At 46.1% G+C, this 21118-nt stretch overlaps 1 protein-coding gene across 1 annotated transcript in view; it reads right to left on the reverse strand.

Annotated features, from left to right (window-relative positions):
* Nucleotides 1-3694: 3694 nt before the first annotated feature.
* The window catches only part of cyp26b1 (cytochrome P450, family 26, subfamily b, polypeptide 1), a 32815-nt gene continuing 15391 nt past the window's right edge, over nt 3695-21118 (reverse strand). The window contains exons 2-7 of the mRNA XM_086165629.1: nt 17856-18080; nt 10629-10747; nt 10290-10446; nt 10061-10216; nt 8422-8706; nt 3695-6505 (exon numbers count right to left, since the gene is read on the reverse strand). Coding sequence (XP_086021755.1) covers nt 6113-6505; nt 8422-8706; nt 10061-10216; nt 10290-10446; nt 10629-10747; nt 17856-18080 — 1335 coding nt within the window. The 3' untranslated portion in view covers nt 3695-6112. The remainder of the gene's footprint in view (nt 6506-8421; nt 8707-10060; nt 10217-10289; nt 10447-10628; nt 10748-17855; nt 18081-21118) is intronic.

Raw genomic sequence — 21118 nt, forward strand, 5'->3', positions numbered from 1 at the left:
TTTTCCTTCCCCCTTGACCGTGTGTGTTTTTTTGCTGTGCTTTTGATTATTTTGTTTTATCTATTTTATTTTAATTTATTTTATTTTATCTTGTTTTATTTTATCGCATCCCATTTTTTGTTTTTATTTTAATTTGTTTTCTTAAATTTGTTTCTATTTTGACAAAATATGTTTTATTATATTTATGATATCATGTATTATAGAATAACATTTTATTATATTTTATTCATCAAAAATTATGTTTTTATTTTTCTTGCGACTTATTTTTTTTATTCTTTTGTATTTCATTTTACCTTATTTTACTGTGTACTTTATTTTACTTTTATTTCATTATTTTATTTTTCGTTTATTTTATTTTATCTCATTTTATTTCATTTTGTTTTCATTTGTTTTGTTTTATTTCATTGTTTTTTTTTTTATTCACCTTATTTCATTCTATTTTATTTTATTGTATCTCATTTTACTTTATTTTGTAGTACATCACGGTATTTCACTATATTGAATAATGGTTTATCAATTTTTACTTAAAGTGTCTTTATTTATTTTATCTAATTTTATTTTTATTTTTTTAATCAATTTTAATTGAATCTATTCTATTTCATTTCGATTTATTTCAGTTTATTGTATTTGTTTTTTTAAATTAATTTATTTTTTATTTAATTTTACTGCATCCCTTTTTTTGATTTTATTTTATTTTTTTTGTTTTATTTCATTATAATAAAATATAATTTTACTAAATTTTATTTGTCAAACTGAATCTTTTTATAATCTTGTTATATTTTCTTCTATTTTCTTTTCTTCTACCAAATTTTACTGTGTTTTATTTTACTGTCTTTTATTATTTTATTTTACTTTATTTTATTGCATCCTATTTTTTTTATTTTATTTTAATTTTTTTGTTTTACTTCATTATAATAAAATATTATTTTATCAAATTAATAAAATTAATCTTTATATTATCTTGTTTTATTTTCTTCTATTTTATTTTCTTCTACTATATTTTACTGTGTTATATTTTACTTCCTTTTATTATTTTATTTTATTTTATTTTATTTGATAGTCCTGCCTTTCCCAACTTTCATGTTTTTCTTCTTTGAATACATTTGCAATTCGCATTGATGTTAAAACGCGGGGGCGGAGGGATACGGAAAGAACATCGGAGCATGATGGCGGCGGCGGCGGCGGCGGTGGCGGCGGCGGCGGACGCAGCCGTCACTTTCATGTCGGGTCGGCAGGTTTCACATGAAAGAGGGAAAAGGTCTCGGCGTCACATCACACACACCATAAAAATCATGTTTAATACGTCGCCAAGGCTACGTGCATGTGTGTGTGTGTGTGTGTGTTTGTGCTCTGATCTCGTGCAGGGGTCATCGCCATGCACACACACACACACACACACACACACACACACACAGGTTGTATTCCCACAACTGCATTAGTAATCAGCAGCTTCCCGTCTTCTTCCACTCTTTTTCTCTCTCTATTTTTAGATTCTTTTCCTCCGTCGGCCTCTGGTTCTTCTTCTCTCCGTGACCTTTGACCCCCGGCTGGATTAGTGGACCGGAGGACGCAGAGAAAGAGAGATTTTCAAAATAAAAGCGTCTTTTTTCCCCTCCTTTAGCTTGAAAAGCATCTGCTTCCTGTTTGGTTTCGGAAGCCCCGCCCCCTCAGTGGGAAAGGGGCGGGGCTTAACCAGATCACCTGTCAATCACAAGGTCACATGCACACACTGCTGGTTGTGGAGAACCTGGAGAACCCGGTCCATCTCCTGATCAGAAGGTGTGACCTTCTTGTTCTTCGCTCAACATATTCACATATGTAGATAAATATCAATATATATGTTAACTTTTCTAGAGCCTACAAGTTAAAAGATAATGTTATATAATCTTTTGACAATTTTATGTAATGACTTTTTTTTTATCCTCGTTGGTGTCGCTCTATTCACATGTTTATTTTTTTTAATTTATGTCATTGTTATTGTCACTCTTTTTCTGTTCCTATCCTTGTTTTGGTACATTTTGTTTGTCCATTCTGTTTATTTTATTTATTTTCATTCTTTTGTATATTCTTATCCTTGTTCCCTATTTATTTGGATGTCTTTTGCCATCTTTTAATTGATTCTTTTATTTATATATATGTTTATATTGATTGATATTGTCTCCTATGCAGATCAATTAAGTTTATCTTGCCTCACGTTTCTCTTTTCTGCTTGTCATGAAGCTAATCGCTAATTGCTAACTGCTAGCCGCTAGCCGCTAATGTTGATGCCAGTTTAAATATACTTTTTGGGATTTTTTTTGTTTGTTTTTTTTTGTTTTTTTTTCCTCGCCCAGCAGCCAATCACGTGCTCTTATCGCTAAATACATGGCTGTGACTTCCTGGTCTCGCCAACGGGGAGGAAGTGACATCATCATCAGGCTTTACATCTATGTGATTGATTGACGGATTGTTTGATTGATCGATTCACAAAGGAGAAAAAAACAACTCGAGTCGATCAAAGTTTGACGGATCAAAGAGCTTCGCTTCATTCACAATGAAAACCTCAACACACACACACACACACACACACACGCGCACACACACACACTCATGCGGTTCTCTTGAAGTGGTCGATCCCGGCCGAGTGGCGGCGGAACTACAAACAAGCGGCGCAACAACAAGCGGTGTGTGTGTGTGTGTGTGTGTGTGTGTGTGTGTGTGTGTGTGTGTGTGTGTGTGTGTGTGTGTACCTCACCTCACCACATCACAGATTGTCAACAGGATGTTGCACGTTCTCCTTTTTCTCTCTCCGTCGAGCCGCGTTCTTCCCCGCCATTTTGGTCCGACTCCAAACCAACATGGCGGCGCGTTTCGCCATCCGCCGCTCTCAAGCCGCCGCGCCGCTTCCTGGAAATGGATTAAACTTTTATTGCTTCTGATTGGATGGAGGCTGCGGTCCCCTTTTTTAATATCATCGCTGGTATTAATTCCGGCGAGGGGGTTGCGGGGGGGGGGGGGGGGGGGAATGGCGGCGGTGACATGATGCGTCCTGGCAGCGGGCGAAAGACGATGCCGCTGTAATGGGGTTTAACGATACGCGCAGAAACCGCCGCGGTAAAAACAAAATCCCGTTTACGGGCCGCACCTCCGCTCCGAGAAAACAGGACATGGCTTCCTTTCCGATTTCTAATAAATAAAGCCGCGGGAGCGGTTTTTCGGAAGAAAAAAAAGGAGAAAAATCGGGATCCGGAAATTATGTTTATTACAGGGTATTTAAGAATTAAGGGGAAAAAATCGATTGTTTTGGGCACAAATTGACATGTACATGTGTGTTAGCATGTTTGCTAACAGCTAGTTCGCTGTCTGCTAGCCGAAGCCAATCAGATTTTTTTCCCATTTTTTTTTATATACTTCTATATATTTTATTTAGTCATATTTGCATTTGTATTTATGTGTCGTGCCGCGGGAGTAGCATTAACAATTTCGTTTCAATGACAACATTGTGATTCTGGAAAATGGCGGCGCGGGTCACATGACCAGGTGGGAAAATAAGTGGGATTTAACGAAAATTTGCAAAATATCCATCAGTTTTTGTGAGATGGCTGCGCTAAAAGAGGTTAGCTGCATTTTAGCTAACACGGCGGTTTAGCATTTCTGAAAAATATTTTGAAAATTCCCTGTTCTTCTCCAGTATCAACAACAAAAAAAAAAGACATTTTTGCTTTTATTTTTATTTATTTTTTATTAAATTTTATAGTTTATGACAGGAGTACATTTAACAACCACGGTAACAAAAAAAAAAAAAAAAAAAAACAAGGAAAGGAAAGGAAATGAAGGACAACATTCGAATTTCAAACTAAATGAACATTTACTTTTTCCTGTAAAAAGAAATAAAGATATTATGTACACACTGAGGCGGGTCAGGTCGGGAGAAACCATCTGGTGAAAGGACGGGGGGGTGGTGTAGTCACATGGCACTTAAAAAATAGACATACCTCGCAAGTGCTTTCTGTTCTTTCCATAATTAATCTCAAATAAAATGCAGTGATAATAAGTCTGAATAACAGAACAAAAAATAATAATAATTATTACAGTAATCAATCGACAATATTAACATTTTAAACACTGTTTACAATATAACTGAAATACATAACATTCTAAATAAATCCAATATTTTCCAAAGACCTTCTTCATTTTAGCTAAAAAAACTCTAAATCTGTAATAATAGAATAAAAAATAGCACTTCAAATATCTTATAACAACAATATTAATTGTACAATAACATTAATATTAGGTTATTAGTAGACGTAAATAGCTGATTTCCCTCTCCCGCTGCCCCCCCGCCCCACCCGTGGCTTGCTAAAGGAAAGATGAATATTATACAAAACAATATACACCGTCACCCGCTAACCCTCTTTCCGTTTTCACAAAATAATCAGGTAATCCTTTAAATATATATATACATATATATATATATATTTATACTTATATGTATACATATATGTATAAACACACCCACCTGCCAGGCTTTTATTTTGTAAGTGGACAAACAGGAAGTTAGATGCAGTGCTACGCTAGCTTTACAGTTGTGGGATGTCTGCGTGTGTGCGTGTGCGTGTGTGTGTGTGTGTGTGTGTGTGTGTATACATATATAAATATATGTCCACTTTTCGGTTTATACGCCTAACCAGAATAAAAATCCAGACAGTGCAACAGAAAAAAAATAAGGAAAAAGAAGGGCTTTTATTTTGTCAATTATACAAACAGGAAGTTGCAGTGAAGTTAGCTTCACTGAACTGCCCTAAACTGGCAATTGAGCATGTATATATACACACACACACACACACACACACACACACACACACACACACACACACATATATATATATATATATATTTGTCCAGCTGCCAGCTTATTTGCCCCGCTAGAATAAAACCTCGGGGGGTTCAACAAAAAAAAAAAAATTTTTAAAAATGGGGCTTTTATTTTGTTGAATTGAGAAACAGGAAGTTGCTGTAGTTCGACGGTAGCTTTACTAATGTGGGAGCCATAGACAGGTGAGCGCGTCCTTATTTATACGTATATAAATAAGGAAACGCATATATATGTACATAAATATGTATTTATGTACATATATATGTGTGTGTATGTATACATATATATATATATATATATATATATATATATATATATAAAGGAAAGAAACTCTCAGTACAAACTATGGTCTAAAACTCTCAATTAGAAAATATACACAGGAGAAGCAGCAAAAAGAGTGACTTTTAAATCTTTTTTTTTCTTTTTTTCCATCATTTTTTCAAAAGGTGAAGGAATCAGTGGTGTGGCGGGGCGGGGGGGAGTTCTGGTGTCCCTCGGGGGTTTTATCGGACGTGGGGTCAGGAAAGGAAAGGGGGTTTGTGGGGGCTTGTTTGTCTTTTTTTCTACGGTATTTGCATTCTTAGCGTTGATTGGAGGAGCGGCGAGGCCAAGCCCCGCCTCCTCCGGGAAACAAAACAAAAACAAGATGACAAGGCAACACTCAAGCAGCATATATGTCGGTCTTGTCCTCTTCCTCGTCCTCCTCCAGCCGCTCTGGGATTGGACGGCGTTCCTCACTTAAGGCGCTTACGTTCAGGCTAAAGGGCGAGCGCAATTTCAAAACACGCGTGTCCGCACCGTCCCGGCTCTTCTAATAAATAAAACGACATCTCCTTGACCGTCCCTCTTTGTTTCTGGGGAAACGGCGAGGGGTGACTCAAACAGCTGGTCCGGCGGCCATTTTGTCTTTGGGGGAACACTTCCCCTTCGGCCGCCGGAGGCCACGAGGACGAGTGAACCAATCGCGTCGCGTTCAGGGTCCGTAGCGTCACGTAGCTTAACTCCACCCTCCGTTTCCACGGTAAAACCTCCTCCTTCCCTCCCTGCGTCCCATAACCGCATCATGCTAATGCTAACGCTAACGTTTAGGCTCCGCCCCCTGCCCCTCGGACCTCACCAGCGAGTCGCTCGCCGGTTTTTGAATCGGATTGAACTCTGAAAGTCTGTAGACTTGGAGAAGAAAAAAAAAAAACCCTTCCGTTCTTCTGCCCCCCCTCCTCCTAAGCTAACCCCCCCCAACCCCCAAAACGCCGCCGCTCACACGGTGGCGCCCAGCAGCTCCTCGGACTTAGCCATGATCTCGTTCTGGTTGGAGTCCAGGCCGTAGAACTTGACTTTCAGCCCGTCCACCGGGTGGACCACCGGCACGGTGACCACGCGGGGGAACTGCCGGGTCGCCAGCTCGAAGCGGCTGGTGCTCGCTAGCTCGATGGCTAGCAGGCGGAGGAAGAGCGTGGCGAGCTGCTTGCCCAGGCAGGACCGCACGCCGCCGCCGAAGGGCAGGTAGTGGAAACGTCCTTCCTTGTCCTCGCCGCGCTCCTGGCTGAAACGGTCCGGGTCGAAGGCGTCCACGTCCTTGAAGACGGCGGAGGTGTCGTGCGTGTCCCGGATGCTGTACATCACGCTCCAGCCTTTGGGAATTTGGACGCCCTGCAGGAGAGAGGAAGTTCATGACGGCGCTCACGTCAGGTTTCAAACAAAAGGCCAAACAGCACCTCCTGATTCTTCCATCGCTTGTCTTGACAACCGCATGCTAACGTGCCAGCACGAGCAAAAAGGCCTCGTCCGCTTACGTCCAGCTTGAAGGTCTGCATTGCGCTGTGCTAAGCATGCGGCAAAAAGGTCAACCCGAATGTCTAAGTTCTCCTTATTCTTGTCTCCTTCCGAAGGCAAAAGCTATCGCTCAACAACTGCATGCTAATGTGCTAAAATGTGCAAGGAGCCCTTGTCCACTTACGGTGCAGTATGCCCTCGACAATAGGCGCGATCCCTGAAGGTCGACCCAAACAACACCATTGCTAGTTTCCATCATTTTTGCCTCCTTCCAAGGCCATACCTCTATGATCACATGCTAACGTGCTAACAGCCACAAAAGGGCCTCGGCTACTTATGTCCAGTTCGAAGGTCTGCACAGTGGTGTGGTACGCCCGCAACCAAAGGTCAACCCAAACATCTAAGTTCCCCTCATTCTTGTCTCCTTGCGAAGGCAAAAGCTATCGCTCGACAACTGCATGCTAACGTGCTAAAATTTGCAAGGAGGCCTTGTCCACTTGTGGTGCGGTACGCCCTCGACAATAGGCGCGATCCCTGAAGGTCGACCCAAACAACATTATTGCTAGTTGTCATCATTTTCGCCTCCTTTCAAAGCCAAAATCCATACCTCGATGATCACATGCTAACATGCAAACAGCCACAAAAAGGCCTCGGCTACTTATGTCCAGTTCAAAGGTGTGCATAGCAGTGTGGTACGCCTGCGACCAAAGGTATCCTCATTCTTGTCTCCTTCCGGAGGCGGAAGCTAACTCTTGACGACTGCATGCTAAAGTTTGAGGGTCTGCATGGCTGTGCACACCCTGAGGGTCAATCCCAAAGTGTGCCAAAGCTAATGAGATGAAGCTCTTGTCAATTTCAGCTCCTTTCCAAGGCAAAATCCATCTCTTGACAACCACATGCTAATATGGGATTACCCAAGTACGCAGGAAGAGGCCTCCATCACTTACATACAGTTCAAATATCGGCACGGTAGTGCGGTATGACCCCGACAAAAGGCACGCTCCCTGAAGATCAACCTAAACAACAGCCTTGCTAGCATCAAAGCTACCGAGACAAAGTTTTCCTCATTCTTGCCTCCTTCCAAAGCCAAAATCCACGTCTCGACAAACGCATGCTAACATGCTAACGCCCACGATATGGCCTGGGCCACTTACCTCCAGTTCGAAGGTCTGCATAGTGGTGTGGTGCGCCCGCAACCAAAGGTCAACCCAAACATCTAAGTTCCCCTCATTCTTGTTTCCTTCCGAAGGCAAAAGCTTGACAACTGCATGCTAACGTGCTAAAATTTGCAAGGAGCCCTTGTCCACTTACGGTGCGGTACGCCCTCGACAATAAGCGCGTCCCAGAAGGTCAACCCAAACAACACCATTGCTAGTCTTCATCATTCTTGCCTCCTTCCAAAGCCAAAATCCACGTCTCGACGATCGCATGCTAACATGCTAACGCCCGCTAAAAGGCCTCGTCCACTTACCTCCAGTTCGAAGGTCTGCATTGCGCTGTGCTACGCTCCGACTAAAGGTCAACCCAAATGTCTAAGTTCACCTCATTCTTGTCTCCTTCCGAAGGCAAAAGCTATCGCTTGACAACTGCATGCTAACGTGCTACGATGTGCAAGGAGGCCTTGTCCACTTACGGTGCGGTACGCCCTCGACAACAAGCGCGTCCCAGAAGGTCAACCCAAACAACACCATTGCTAGTCTTCATCATTCTTGCCTCCTTCCAAAGCCAAAATCCACGTCTCGATGACCGCATGCTAACATGCTAACGCCCGCGAAAAGGCCCGGGCCACTTACGTCCAGTTCGAAGGTCTGCATGGCGGTGCGGTACGCCCCCGACACCGGCGTGAAGAGCCTCAGCACCTCCTTGATGACGCAGTCCAGGTACTTCAGGCTGACGATGGTGTCCAGCCTCAGCTCGCCCTCGGGGCAAAGGCAGCCGTTGTGGAGGAGGCCTCGGGCGCGGAGCTCCTCCCGCAGACGCTCCAGGACCGTCGGGTGGCGCAGGAGCTGCATGATGAGCGAGGTGCTCGCGCTGGCGGTGGTGGCGAAGGCGGCGAAGATGAGCTCGATGGTGGACTCCTGCAGGGGCGAAAGAGGACACTTCAGTTTCCAGATGAGGAGAACGTTCCCTGAACTTCTCCCCCGTCTCCAACTGATTAGAAATTCAAACATTTCCTGGAAGCTCTGCTTTCAACCCCCGGGGACTCTTGCTCCCTCCAGAACCTCCTCCAAATCTGGCGTTCCCCTCGCTCCCCGCCAGCCTCCATCCCATTGTTCGGAAAATGCCGCAACAGCGCTGCCGACAAACCCCCACCCCCGCGGCGGTACTCCATCTCCAGCCTCCGCCGCTGGTTTCCATTAAAGCTCCAAAGTACTTCGACGGCGAAGCGCGCCGGATCCAGGGCATCGTCCCTCGACCCGCAACCGTGGTAACACGGTTCCTTGCGCCAGGCATACGAGTCGCCCTTCCCGTTCAAGAACAAGCTAGGGGGAGGTCGCCATGTGGGTCTGCTTTTTATTTGGCGCGCCGCGCCGGCTCTACCTGACGGGATAAACGCTCATCAAACCCTGGAGACGGCGAGATGTGGGCAAAGCGCGAGGGCGAATCCCCGCCAAGAATACCCGCAGAGGCGACGGCGGGTTTATTATCCCGGGGGTCGGCACCGGCAACGGGGTTCCCGCCAAACCTGCGAACGTATTCCACCTGGAACGTCGGCTCCGGGGGCACGAAACCAGCGAACTGACACCTCCAGTTCGCCGCCGTCACGAACCCCCGACGCCCGGCGTTCCTGAAAAGTGTTCTGTTTGGGAACACGGGTTCCTCGTCCAACGTCAACACCCGGCCAGACGGCGCTGCTCCATTATCCGGGGCGGTGGAATAAATAACACCGGGTCCCAGGCGGCGCGACGCTCATTATAAACCCCCTTCATTTGCCGTCGTCGGAGCACGTCGCCATCGACGACCGGTGTGTGTGTGTGTGTGTGTGTGTGTGTGTGTGTGATGAATATGTGTGCGTCAGGAAGCAGCAGGAGGGAGCGCACTCATACCTGGGCCTCTGTGACAGGGGCTCCCCAGTTCAAGTTGTGTATGTATTTATACGTGTGTGTGTGTGTGTGTGTGTGTGTGTGTGTGTGTGTGTACAGGAGGCCTCTTTCAGACCCCTCGCAGGGGGAGTGTTGACTTATTTTTGGTGCTGGACGTCACCCAGGAACCACAGGAGCACAGAGAGGGTCGAGTTTCCAGAGAACTCCTCCAAATCGCTTAATAGGTAAACAGAGGTGTGTGTGTGTGTGTGTGTGTGTGTGTGTGTGTGTGTGTTTCCCTGTTAACGTCCATTCTTGCTAAATATTTCAGATTCGCGACATTTTTTTCACGCAAGAGATAGCGTGAGTTAGCGTGGGATAGCCCGTTAGCACGCCTTCTTTAAGGTACCTTCAGCTCTTGCATGGTGAGCTCGGTGCCGTTCTCCTTGGCGCTCTCCATCAGGACGTCCAGGGCGTCGCTGTAGTCCTTCCCATGAGGGCACAGCGGCTTCTCCCTGATGGCCTTCTCGATGCTCTTCTGCAGGGTGTCGCGGGCTCGGATCCCCTGTGAGGAGGAAGAAGAGCTTGTCAGGCGGCGGAGGCTACATCTCTAACCCTTTTCCCAGAAGGGTACGTACCTTCCTGTAGCCGCTGAAGGGGAGGTCGATTGGAAGACTGAAGAGGTTGTTCACAAAGTCCTGGAAGGTGGAGAAGAGGTGCCTCATCTCCTCCTCCGACACCCTGAAGCCCAGCAGAACCCTGACCGCCATGGTGAAGGACAGCCGCTGGCTCTCCCTGGAGGAGGGACAGCAAATCAGGTCACAACTATTGAAGAACCCTGGGATTAGCCCTCGCCCTTTGTCTCTGCTCTAGGACCAATGAGCTACTTGTTGTCTTCCTCTACTGAGGACCTTCACGACTTGGTTAACGCTTGCTAGCTTCTGAGATCGGCGTCCTATCCGATTCATTCAGGTTACCTGTAGACGTTTATGGGCTCGGGGTTGGAACTCCAAACCCGGAGGCTCTCCTGGATGACCTGCTGGATCTTGGGGAGGTACGACTCCAGGGCCTCGTGACTGAACACCTTGGCAAACACCTGGGGGAGAAGACACATCTTCGTCACAAAAGACAAACTGCAGGTAACAATGAAGATGAAGGTGAGAACGAGCCCAACGGCCACCTGTCCATCACAGCGTCAGCTGCCAATCCAACGGCCACATGAAGAGACATCCAATGAACCCTCTGGAGAGAACCCAAGCAGGGGGAACATGTGGAGAACCCATGGTACCCAAGAGAGCTACTGGAACTTTGCACATGTAGATGTTAAGCGAACTTCCAGAGATAGCCCTCTGCGTTCACCTCTCTAGAACGTTCCAGAACCTCATCAGAACTGGCAGGTTACCAAAGCCCCTGGCGTCCCGCTTTCGGTTCCCCGTTCTCGGTTCTCCGCCCGCGAAGCCCCTCACATCCCCCTCCCCCAGAATCGCGCCGCCTCTGTTTTGGCTGTAGATGGTATTCATGCAGCTCCTCAGTCAAACCCAGACATTTTCTCCGTCTCTCTCCACCCTCCACACCTCCCCCTTTACTCTTTAACAGCGGAGTCTTATACATTGTAGAGGTTTTCCCCTGTAGTCAGCAGAACCCGAATGACAGGCAGAAGGAGCGAGGTTGGAGAAGGAGGAGGAGGAGGTTGGAGGGGAGGATGAGGAGGAATGGGGTCGGGGGTGGAGGTGTGGGGGAGGGCTTAAGTCTTTCCTGGCTCCTCGTAGTATTTCTGCCTATGAATCAGTCATCAGTCATCAGTGCTGTTTGGACAAATAACATTCCATGTGATTGAACCTCTGAAGCGGCCCTTCCAACGGCCCCGGGTTCGACTGAGGAGGGAGGAAGGAGGGGGAGGAAGGAGGAAAGAGGGAGGATGGGAGGAGGAAGGAAGGGGAAGGGAGAAGCAAAGAGGCAGGAAGAAGGAGGATATAGTCCGGCGTACTTCCGGTATGCTTCGAACCTCACTCGTTTGAAGCAGGGATTAGCGATAGAGCCCATTGCCTGGGTAACTAGTAGGAGGAAGCAGGAAGAAGGGAGGATAGAGGAGGAAGGGAGAAGGAGGAAGGAGAAAGAAAGGCAGAAGCAAGGAGGCCACAGTCTGTCCGGTATGCTTCGGGAACCTCCCTTGCTGGGGATTGAACCATTACTGTTTAGCTATCAAGCCCATTGTCAAGGGAACTGGTGGGAGGGAGGAGGAAGGAGGAGAGGGGACGCTGTCCAGTATGCTTCTGGAACATTCCTCACTGGGAATTGAACCATTGCCATTTAGCAATTGCACCCGTTGCCTAGGTAACCGGGGGGGGGAGATGGTGGAAGGAGGAAGGTGGACAGAGGAAAGAGGGAGGAGGAAGGTAGAGGAAGGACACTGTCCGGTATGCTTCGGGAACCTCCCTTGTTGGGAATTGAACCATTACTGTTTAGCTATCGAGCCCATTGTCCAGGTAACCAGAGGAAGGAGGAGAGGGGACACTGTCCGGTATGCTTCGGGAACCTCGGCCAGCAGGAATCGAACAGTTGCTGTTTAGGGATGGAGACCGTTGCCTTGGTAACCTTGGGGTCCAGAGGCCCCGCCGGTTGCATCCTCGGCCAGGAGGCGACTGTTGTCACGGCGATTACAGTTAACGATGGCTGCTGTAGTAGCAGCAGCACAAGATGGAGATGGGGAAGTGACGGAAGAACCGCCAAAATACAAAACGGGCGACCGGATCGGGTGAGTTTGACAGCCAATCAGCACCAGGGGGCGGGGCTAAAGCTCTCCTTCCCACGTGGGGAAAACGCAATCAATCGATCGATCGATCCGCGTGATGGGGCGGCGCCCGGGGAAAAATAAACCCTTCTTCAGTTCCTGGAAGGATGCGGATCTGCTTCCAATCAATGAAAATCCTCTTTAATTGGACCAACTTGACCAATCAGTGTCCGGCGCTCCGGCCGGCGCCGCCATGTGCTCGCCGTTTCCACCCGTCCGCCCGAACAGCGGCGGGATTCTGGCACATTTATCGTTTTCTAATCAATCACCTAATCATCTCCGACTGGTGTGTTTAGCCTGATGGCTTAATCACTCACGAGAGGATTTTGACTGTGTGTGTGTGTGTGTGTGTGTGTGTGCAATCAGACAAAGACGTTTGTGCAGCCAAGGGAAATTGTGTAACGTTGAACGTGGGTGATTTATGCTGGATTATGACAAAATTGCCCAATTAATTAATAAGTACTTTGCCTATATTTACACACACACACACACACACACACACACACACACACACACACACACACACACACACATAAGGGTTCAGAAAAGTACAAAAAGTATTTAGTTACTCAAAAAAAAAACTTTTGAATATGTATTTAAAAAAAAAAAGTAGGAGTTTCTGGCACCTTGTTGTAGACACACACACACACACACACACACACACACACACACACACACACACACACACACACACACCACAGCAGGGCAGAGCTACTGTAGAGCCAGTGAGTCCGTGTGTGTGTGTGTGAGGTAACTACAGGTCAAACACACACACACACACACACACACACACACACACACACACACACACACACAGTATCTTCCTCTACTGCCTGGCTGCCAATCAAAGACAGTTTTTTATTGTTTTTTTTTCCTTTTTTTAATGCAGTGTCACTCCGGGACGTTCCAAATTTCACACAGGACGGGGGTGTGTGTGCTCTAGTATGTGTGTGTGTGTGTGTGTGTGTGTAAGGGGGGGGGGGTTGCTGGATTGTTCCATACAAGTCATTTTCGCTGCACCACAAAAACGTGACTGTCTTCTGTAGCCTGCAGCGCAAAAAGACGCAGGCTTAAAGACACGCACACACTGTCACACACACACACACACACACACACACACACACTGATACAGCCAGTGACACACACACACACACACACAGACACGGCCGTCCTAATAACGTCCATATGTCTTAAATTATGTGAAAGTGCTGCGAGCTGCTGGTTCCACAGACATGTAAAGACTCCTTTATTCTTCTCCCTGCTCCCCCTTCCTCCTCCCTGCTTCCCCTTCCTCCCCCACTCTTCCCCCACCATCCCTCCACTCCCGCCTCTTCCCGTCTCTCCCGGCCCCTTCATCCATCCTTTTGTAAAAACGGCTTCGCTCCTCCGTCCCCCCCTTGCTCCCCTTGCTTTACCCCACATGGTGACGACGGGGGAAGCGGAGGGAGTCGAGGGGGAGGTCGGGGGTCGCAGCTTCCCCCGCCGAGGTCAGGCTGTCCGTTTTTTTTTCCTTCTCCGGTTGGGTTTCTGCGGGAACGCGGCATTGTGACATGTAGGGCTACTTCTCCCCAAGCATCCGGAGTACTTGCGCGGTCAAGATGTGTACTTGTACCCTTGGGATGTGTACTTGTGCACTCGGCATGTCTACTTGTATCATGTTGTGTGCTTGTGCACTGGAGATGTGTACTTGTGCACTCAGGATGTTTACTTGTGTACTTGGGTTGTGTACTTGCGGACTAAGGATATGTACTTGTACGCTTGAGATGGGTACTTGCAGACTCAGGATATGTACTTGTACGCTTGAGAGGGGTACTTGCGGACTCAGGATATGTACTTGTACGCTTGGGATGGGTACTTGCGGACTCAGGATATGTACTTGTACGCTTGGGATGGGTACTTGCAGACTCAGGATATGTACTTGTACGCTTGAGAGGGGTACTTGCGGACTCAGGATATGTACTTGTACGCTTGAGATGGGTACTTGCGGACTCAGGATATGTACTTGTACACTTGGGATGGGTACTTGCGGACTAAGGATATATACTTGTACGTTTGGGATGGGTACTTGAGCGCCTGGGTTGTGTACTTGTGGCTTGCGATGTGTCTTTTTGTGCTCAGGATGTGTACTTGTGCGCTTGGGATGGGTACTTGCGAACTCAGGATATGTACTTGTACGCTTGGGATGGGTACTTGCAGACTCAGGATATGTACTTGTACGCTTGGGCTGGGTACTTGAGCACCCGGGTTGTGTACTTGTGGCTTGCGATGCGTCCTTTTGTGCTCAGGATGTGTACTTGTATACTCTGGATTTGTGCTTGTACGCTTGGGACGAGTACTTGTGTACTTGGGTTATGTACTTGTGCACTCTGATGTGTACTTGCGCAGTTGGGAAACAACTTGTTCACTCGGTTTTGGTACTTGTACACTCGGGCTGTGTACTTCTACACAACAGAACTTTTACTTCTTGGTGTATTTGTATTTATGCGGTATTTTGTGGATGGTTCCGATACAGCACCCTCTATGGGGGGACAGTGGTACGATCCAGGGAGTTGGGAGTCAGGCCACAGGGGAGCCAGGCTTCTCCTCAGGTGAGCTCTGGTTCTTCTCAGGAGAACAAATGATTCTCTCAAGGTCTCCTCAGGTTAACCGTGGTTCTCTTTGGTCCTCCTCAGCTGCACTGTGGTTCTTCTGAGGTTAGCCATGGTTCTCTTCAGGTCTCCTCAGGTCTCCACAGATCAACCATGATTCCCTTTGGTTCTTCTCAGGGGACCAAATGTTTCTCTTGAGATCTCCTCAGGTTAGTCATGGGCCTCTTTGGTTCTCCTCAGCTGTACTCTGGTCCTCCTTAGGCCACCCATCATTCTCTTTGGTTCTCCTTAGGCTACCCGTTGTTCTCTTTGGTTCTCCTCAGGCTACCTGTTGTTCTCTTTGGTCCTCCTCAGGTTACCCGTTGTTCTCTTTGGTTCTCCTCAGGCTACCTATGGTTCTCTTTGGTTCTCATCAGGCTACCCATGGTTCTCTTTGGTCCTCCTCAGGTTACCTGTTGTTCTCTTTGGTTCTCCTTAGGCTACCCATGGTTCTCTTTGGTTCTCCACACTTTAGCCGTTGTTCTCTTTGGTTCCTCTGTGTTCTTCTTCTCCTCTGGAGAACCATGCCTTTGCTTGGTTCCCTTCAGGCCAGCTGCAGTTCTTCCGGTGCCGTTGTGTTACAGCATCATGTCTCCTTGGCGACGTTGAAGGGGAACCTCCCTGCTCTGCACCACAGGTATCTCCCATCCTGAGTCTAAAGAATCTTCTAGATATTTATTTTCAGCTACTGGAGCTATGGAACTTCCTGTCTGCTAGGTGTCAGGTCGGATGTCCTTCCAGGCCGCATTTGTTCAGGGGTCGTTTTCCAGACGGGGCCATCATGGCGGCGGCGGCGGCGGCGGCGGCGCTGGTCCGGAGCCGGACCCCAGGCCGCTACGGCCCGTGAGGCCTCAACGCCCCATTTTATGGAAACTGGCCGCCCGAGCTGAGCGAAAATTGTTTTTCCATACGAAAGAACGGCAAGGAAGTTATACGCACACACACACACACACACACACACACACACTCACACACACACACACACACTGGTGTCCTGCGGGTCAGACGGTAAGTTCATTCTGCAGGGGAACTTGCTCCTGTCTGTTGACTTAGTTTTATTAGCCAGAAAACAGGGGGAGATGCTGCCAACACACACACACACACACACACACACACACACACACACACACACACACACACACACACACACACACACACACACATTCGAGCGTCCAGCTGACCTCTCCCTCTGTCTATCTCCGGATCCGTCTGTATTTAAAACCGCATAAAAAAAAATACCGCTTTTATTTTCTGCAGGTTTTTTCGGGTCTTCATCCTCGCCTCAAGTTCCTGTCGTCATGGCGATAAGTAGCTCCGCCCTCCCTTTGCCTCCTCATGGAGGTCAAGGGTCAAGCCAGCATCACGGTGACTGGATGTTTGCCGTATGAAAAGTGCTAGCCGGGCGCTCGTTTGGCGCTCTGCTATGTCGCTAGTGCTAGCTTTAGCTTTAGTTTATTTACCTTTCAGGTTTAGCAAACATGATTGTTTTTGTTTTTTCTTTGAGTTTTTCTCTGTGGAGTCCATTAGCTTTTCCTCCCAACTAGCAAACACCTCACAGAGAATGCTAGGCTAAACGCACTGTGTTTGTTTAAAGCTAAGCTTGTTGCTAGCATCTTCACGGCAGGCGGCGCTGGGACACTCACACACACACACACACACACACACACACACACACACACACACACACACAAACGGACGTTACGACTGATACGATTGAAGACGTATTGATTTTTTTGTTTCGCGTTCGCCAAAGTAAGCTAGCTCTGTTAGCAGAGCAGCAGAAGATGAATGTGATTGAAATCAGTGATTTTTTTTTTTGGTGGGGGGGGGGGTGATTGAATAAATAAATGAATAAATAAATAAAATTTAAAAAATATTTATTTGCATTTTATTATCAGTTAAAAGCCGGATTGTGTTGAAAATGGGTTTGAAATAATCGATCGATCGATCGGAAATGGCCTCGTATCCATCTTTATTTACAGCTGAAGGAAAGAAACATGCAGGTGTGCGCGTGCAAACATTGTGTATGCACACGTGTGTGTGTGTGTATGTGTGTGTGTGTGCGTGCACGAGTGTGTGTGTGTACGCGCGCACGTCCGGCCCCCACAGAAAGCCCCTCTTTGTGCGGCGTCGGAGGCAGCCCTCCTAATCAGGGGTCATTACACGAGGTTAGCGTGGGGGTCTCCGGGGAGCGCAGAAGGGGATCAGAGCCCAGATTAGACCCGGGCCAAACCCTCGCCGTCTCCCCGGGCGATGCGGCGGCGGCGGCGAAACCTGACCCCGCCTCCTCCCGGAGGATCCGGTGGGAGAAAACCAGACTGATGGAGGAGAAAGAGGAGGGGTGGATGCAAAACACCGGATTCTGCTTCTTGTCCTTCCCGTGTTCATCCTCCCAGTGTGTGTGTGTGTGTGTGTGTGTTTGAGGTATGCGCCCCGGGGATAAGGGGATAATAGCGGCGGAGGTAAGTGGCTGATTACCTGAAATGGCGCTGGCACCGAGGCGATGGAGAGACGGTGAGAGTGGATGGAGGGAAAAAAGGGGGGGCTAATGGACGAAGAGGAGACGATAAGGTGACCCGGAGGCTCCGCCCCCAAGTCGTCCTCGGAGGTGAGGCGCCGTTCTCACGCTCCGGCAACCGGAGACGACATTTCTAACCCCCCCACCCCACTTCCCTTCAGTTGGTACGATCCACCTCTCGAACCCGAGTCACGTATCGACGTCAAATGAAAATAAATAAATTCCGGATTCGGGGGGGGGGTTCCTCAAATCCGCCGCCCTCGCTTACCTTCCTCCTCTTGCGATGGATGTCTCCGATGCTGTTGGCGAGGGAGTTCGGTCCGAGCAGCGTGGCGGTGCTCTGCGGCCAGTCCACCGTCACCAGCGTGTGCTCGCCCATCAGCACCTTGCGCACGTTCTCCGCGCCCGTCACCCGGATGAGCGGCCGGCCCAGCAGGTGGGTCTTGAAGACGTTGCCGTACTTCTGCCTGCGCGAGGCGTGGAAGCCGGAGCCCTGGAAGGAGCCGAGACGCCGGATTATGAGCCCGGTATTTGCAGATGAATATATATACGCTGCTCAAAAAAGTAAAGGGAACACTTAAAAAACACATCCTGGATCTAAATGAATGAAATATTCTGATGAAATACTTTGCTCTTTACACAGTTGAATGTGCTGACGACAAAATCACACAAAAATGATCCATGGAAATCAATTGTATCAACCCATGGAGGTCTGGATTAGGAATCACACTCAAAATTAAAGTGTGAAAACAAACTCCAGGCTGATCCAACTTTGATGTAATGTCCTTAAAACAAGTCAAAATGAATCTGTGTTGCTTCCTGAGTGGACACTATGATTTCACAAGTGGGATTGACTTGGAGTTACATTGTGTTGTTCAAGTGTTCCCTTTATTTTTTTGAGCAGTATATATTAAAATGAAATCTGATTGTAATCCCGGCGTTTGCAGGAAAATCAAAAAAAAAAAAAATCAGATGATTATCCCTGCATATGCAGAAATATATGCATATATAAAATTTCAGATTATAATCCCGGTGTTTGCAGAAAAATATATATAAAAAATAAAAAAAAATCAGATTATAATCGCGGCATACGCAGAAAAAAATATATTAAAAAAATTCGGATTAAATTACCGGTGTTTCCAGAAAAATTTACATTAAAAAAATCAAATTACAATCCCGACATATTCAGAAAAATAGATTAAAGAAATTGGATTATTATCCCAGCGTTTGTGGGAAAATATATTTTAAAAAAATCAGATCATAATCCCAGTGTTTGCAGAAAAATATAAATAAAAAAAAAAAAACTGATTACAATCGCGGTATATGCAGAAAAATATATATTAAAAAAATTCGGATTAAATTACCGGTGTTTGCAGAAAAATTTACATTAAAAAAATCAGATTACAATCCCGACATATTCAGAAAAATAGATTAAAGAAATCGGATTATTATCCCAGCGTTTGTGGGAAAATATATTTTAAAAAATCAGATAATAATCCCGGTGTTAGCGGGTAAATATTAAAAAAATGAAAACGATTATAATACTGCCATTTGCAGAAAAATATATTAGAAAATCGGATTACTATCCCGGGGTTTGTAGGAAAATATATTTGAAAAAATTTGATTATCAAAAAAAATAAATCAGATTATAATCCTGGCGTTTGCAGAAATTTTTTTTTTTAAAAATGGATTATTATCCTGGTGTTTGTAGGAAAATATTAGAAAAATAAATCTAATTATAATCCCAGCGTTTGCAGAATTTTTTTATTAAAAATCGGATTATTATCTCGGCGTTTGTAGGAAAATCTCAAAAGAAAAATTTCAATAGAAATTTAATAGAGATTATTTCTTATTTATTTTTATCCTTCTTATTGTCCTTGTACTTTTAATTGTCTCTTCTATTTATATTTATCCTCATATTTATTGTTATTGTTGCTGCGACATACGAATTTCGCCTATGGGGGATCGATAAAGTATTATCAGATTATAATCCCGGCATCTGCAGGAAAATATATTAAAAAAAATCAGATTACAACATTGGTGATAATAATCTTGGTTCTGCGCATTGGCTGATAATCCTGTCGTTTTTGCACCGCAATTATATTTAAATCCTGGCGTTTTCACAGATTATCGAATTACAGTCTGGGGCGTTTCAAAAAAACATCATCATGGAATTTAACCGCCATTTCAACAGAAATCAGATTACAATCCCCCCCCCAAAAAAACGTTATAATTCCTACCATTCACACAGATTATCTGATTCTAATCCCGGCGTTTCCATCTAAATCTATGTGATGGAATGTACCACTTTTTGTCAGGGGTGTGAGAAGAAGGAAATCCCAGAACACTTCAGACAAAAAAAAACATCATGTGAACACACACCTGGTTTGAAGTCAGCAGACCAGAAAGGACGGGATTATGAGCCGAATATGATCTCTATACACACACACACACAAACGTATTAATGTAGGAAATGTCAATCATTCCCGTCGAACCAGAACGAGACCGGAGGAGTCAAACCGAGCGCCGCCGGCGACACCCGATGCACGTGGGAACGCCGACGGCGGTTTTTCCCGAGCCAGAAAAGGATCCGCCGCAAAAATAAATGCAGATCGTCCAGGAACAAGTCCTGCAACGCCGTAAACATCTACACGCCACTTAGCAACGAGAACCGGCGCGTCGTCTGCATAGCGACGGTGGAAAATCACCGAAAACACTCCTACGGATGATGAGTTAGCTTGTTTATGCTTAATTAGGGATTATTCATGTCTGATAAAATAATAGTTTTAATTGAATTTTAATTTAAAAAAAATAATTCTATTAGAATCATATTAGCTTACATAAACATTATTTATCTAATTTCTATTTTCCACATTTTGCTGAATAGATTGCTGGAGAATTTAGTGACAGGTTACTTCCGTGGGGTTAAACCATTCCTAGCGGGGTTTTTTTTAATTTTTTATTTTTATTTATTTATTTATTTTTTTTATTTATTCTTTTCTATTTTCTCGTTTTTGCACTTTCGGGAGTGATGATCTGTTTTTAGAACCCAGCAATAAAGCGACTGGTGATCCAACATGGCGGCTGCCGCGGGTCAACTGGGGTCAAAGGTCATGGAATGCCAATCCTCTTTACACCTGACTCTCAGCTGGCACCAATTTCAATTCAGAGTGTGTGTGCGTGTGTGTGTGTGTGTGTGTGTGTGTGTGGTGATGAGCATCATGATGAGGAGCTTTTTTGTTTTTTGTTTATCCTTGTAAATTCAGTATATTTGCATGTTGGGAAGCTAGCTCCCATAATTAGCATTGAGCTAACGCGTTGAAGTAGCATCACCAGCTAGTTACTGACGCGATCGTAGGTTTTCCCGACTGCACCTGAACGCACCGCGACGAAAACTAACATTGCTAGGAATTAAATGATGCATTTTAACGTGTTTTAAAAACAACCTCCTCGTGACTCTCACAAAACACATCTTTGTCCCTCCTCCTCCTCGCCGCGACCCGACTCCGGCGCCGGCGGTTTGGAGCGAGT

Source organism: Fistularia commersonii, chromosome 19 (assembly GCF_037954325.1).
Source record: "Fistularia commersonii isolate RoL2024-O1a breed Wild chromosome 19, RoL_Fcom_v1.0, whole genome shotgun sequence".
Lineage (NCBI taxonomy): Eukaryota > Metazoa > Chordata > Actinopteri > Syngnathiformes > Fistulariidae > Fistularia > Fistularia commersonii.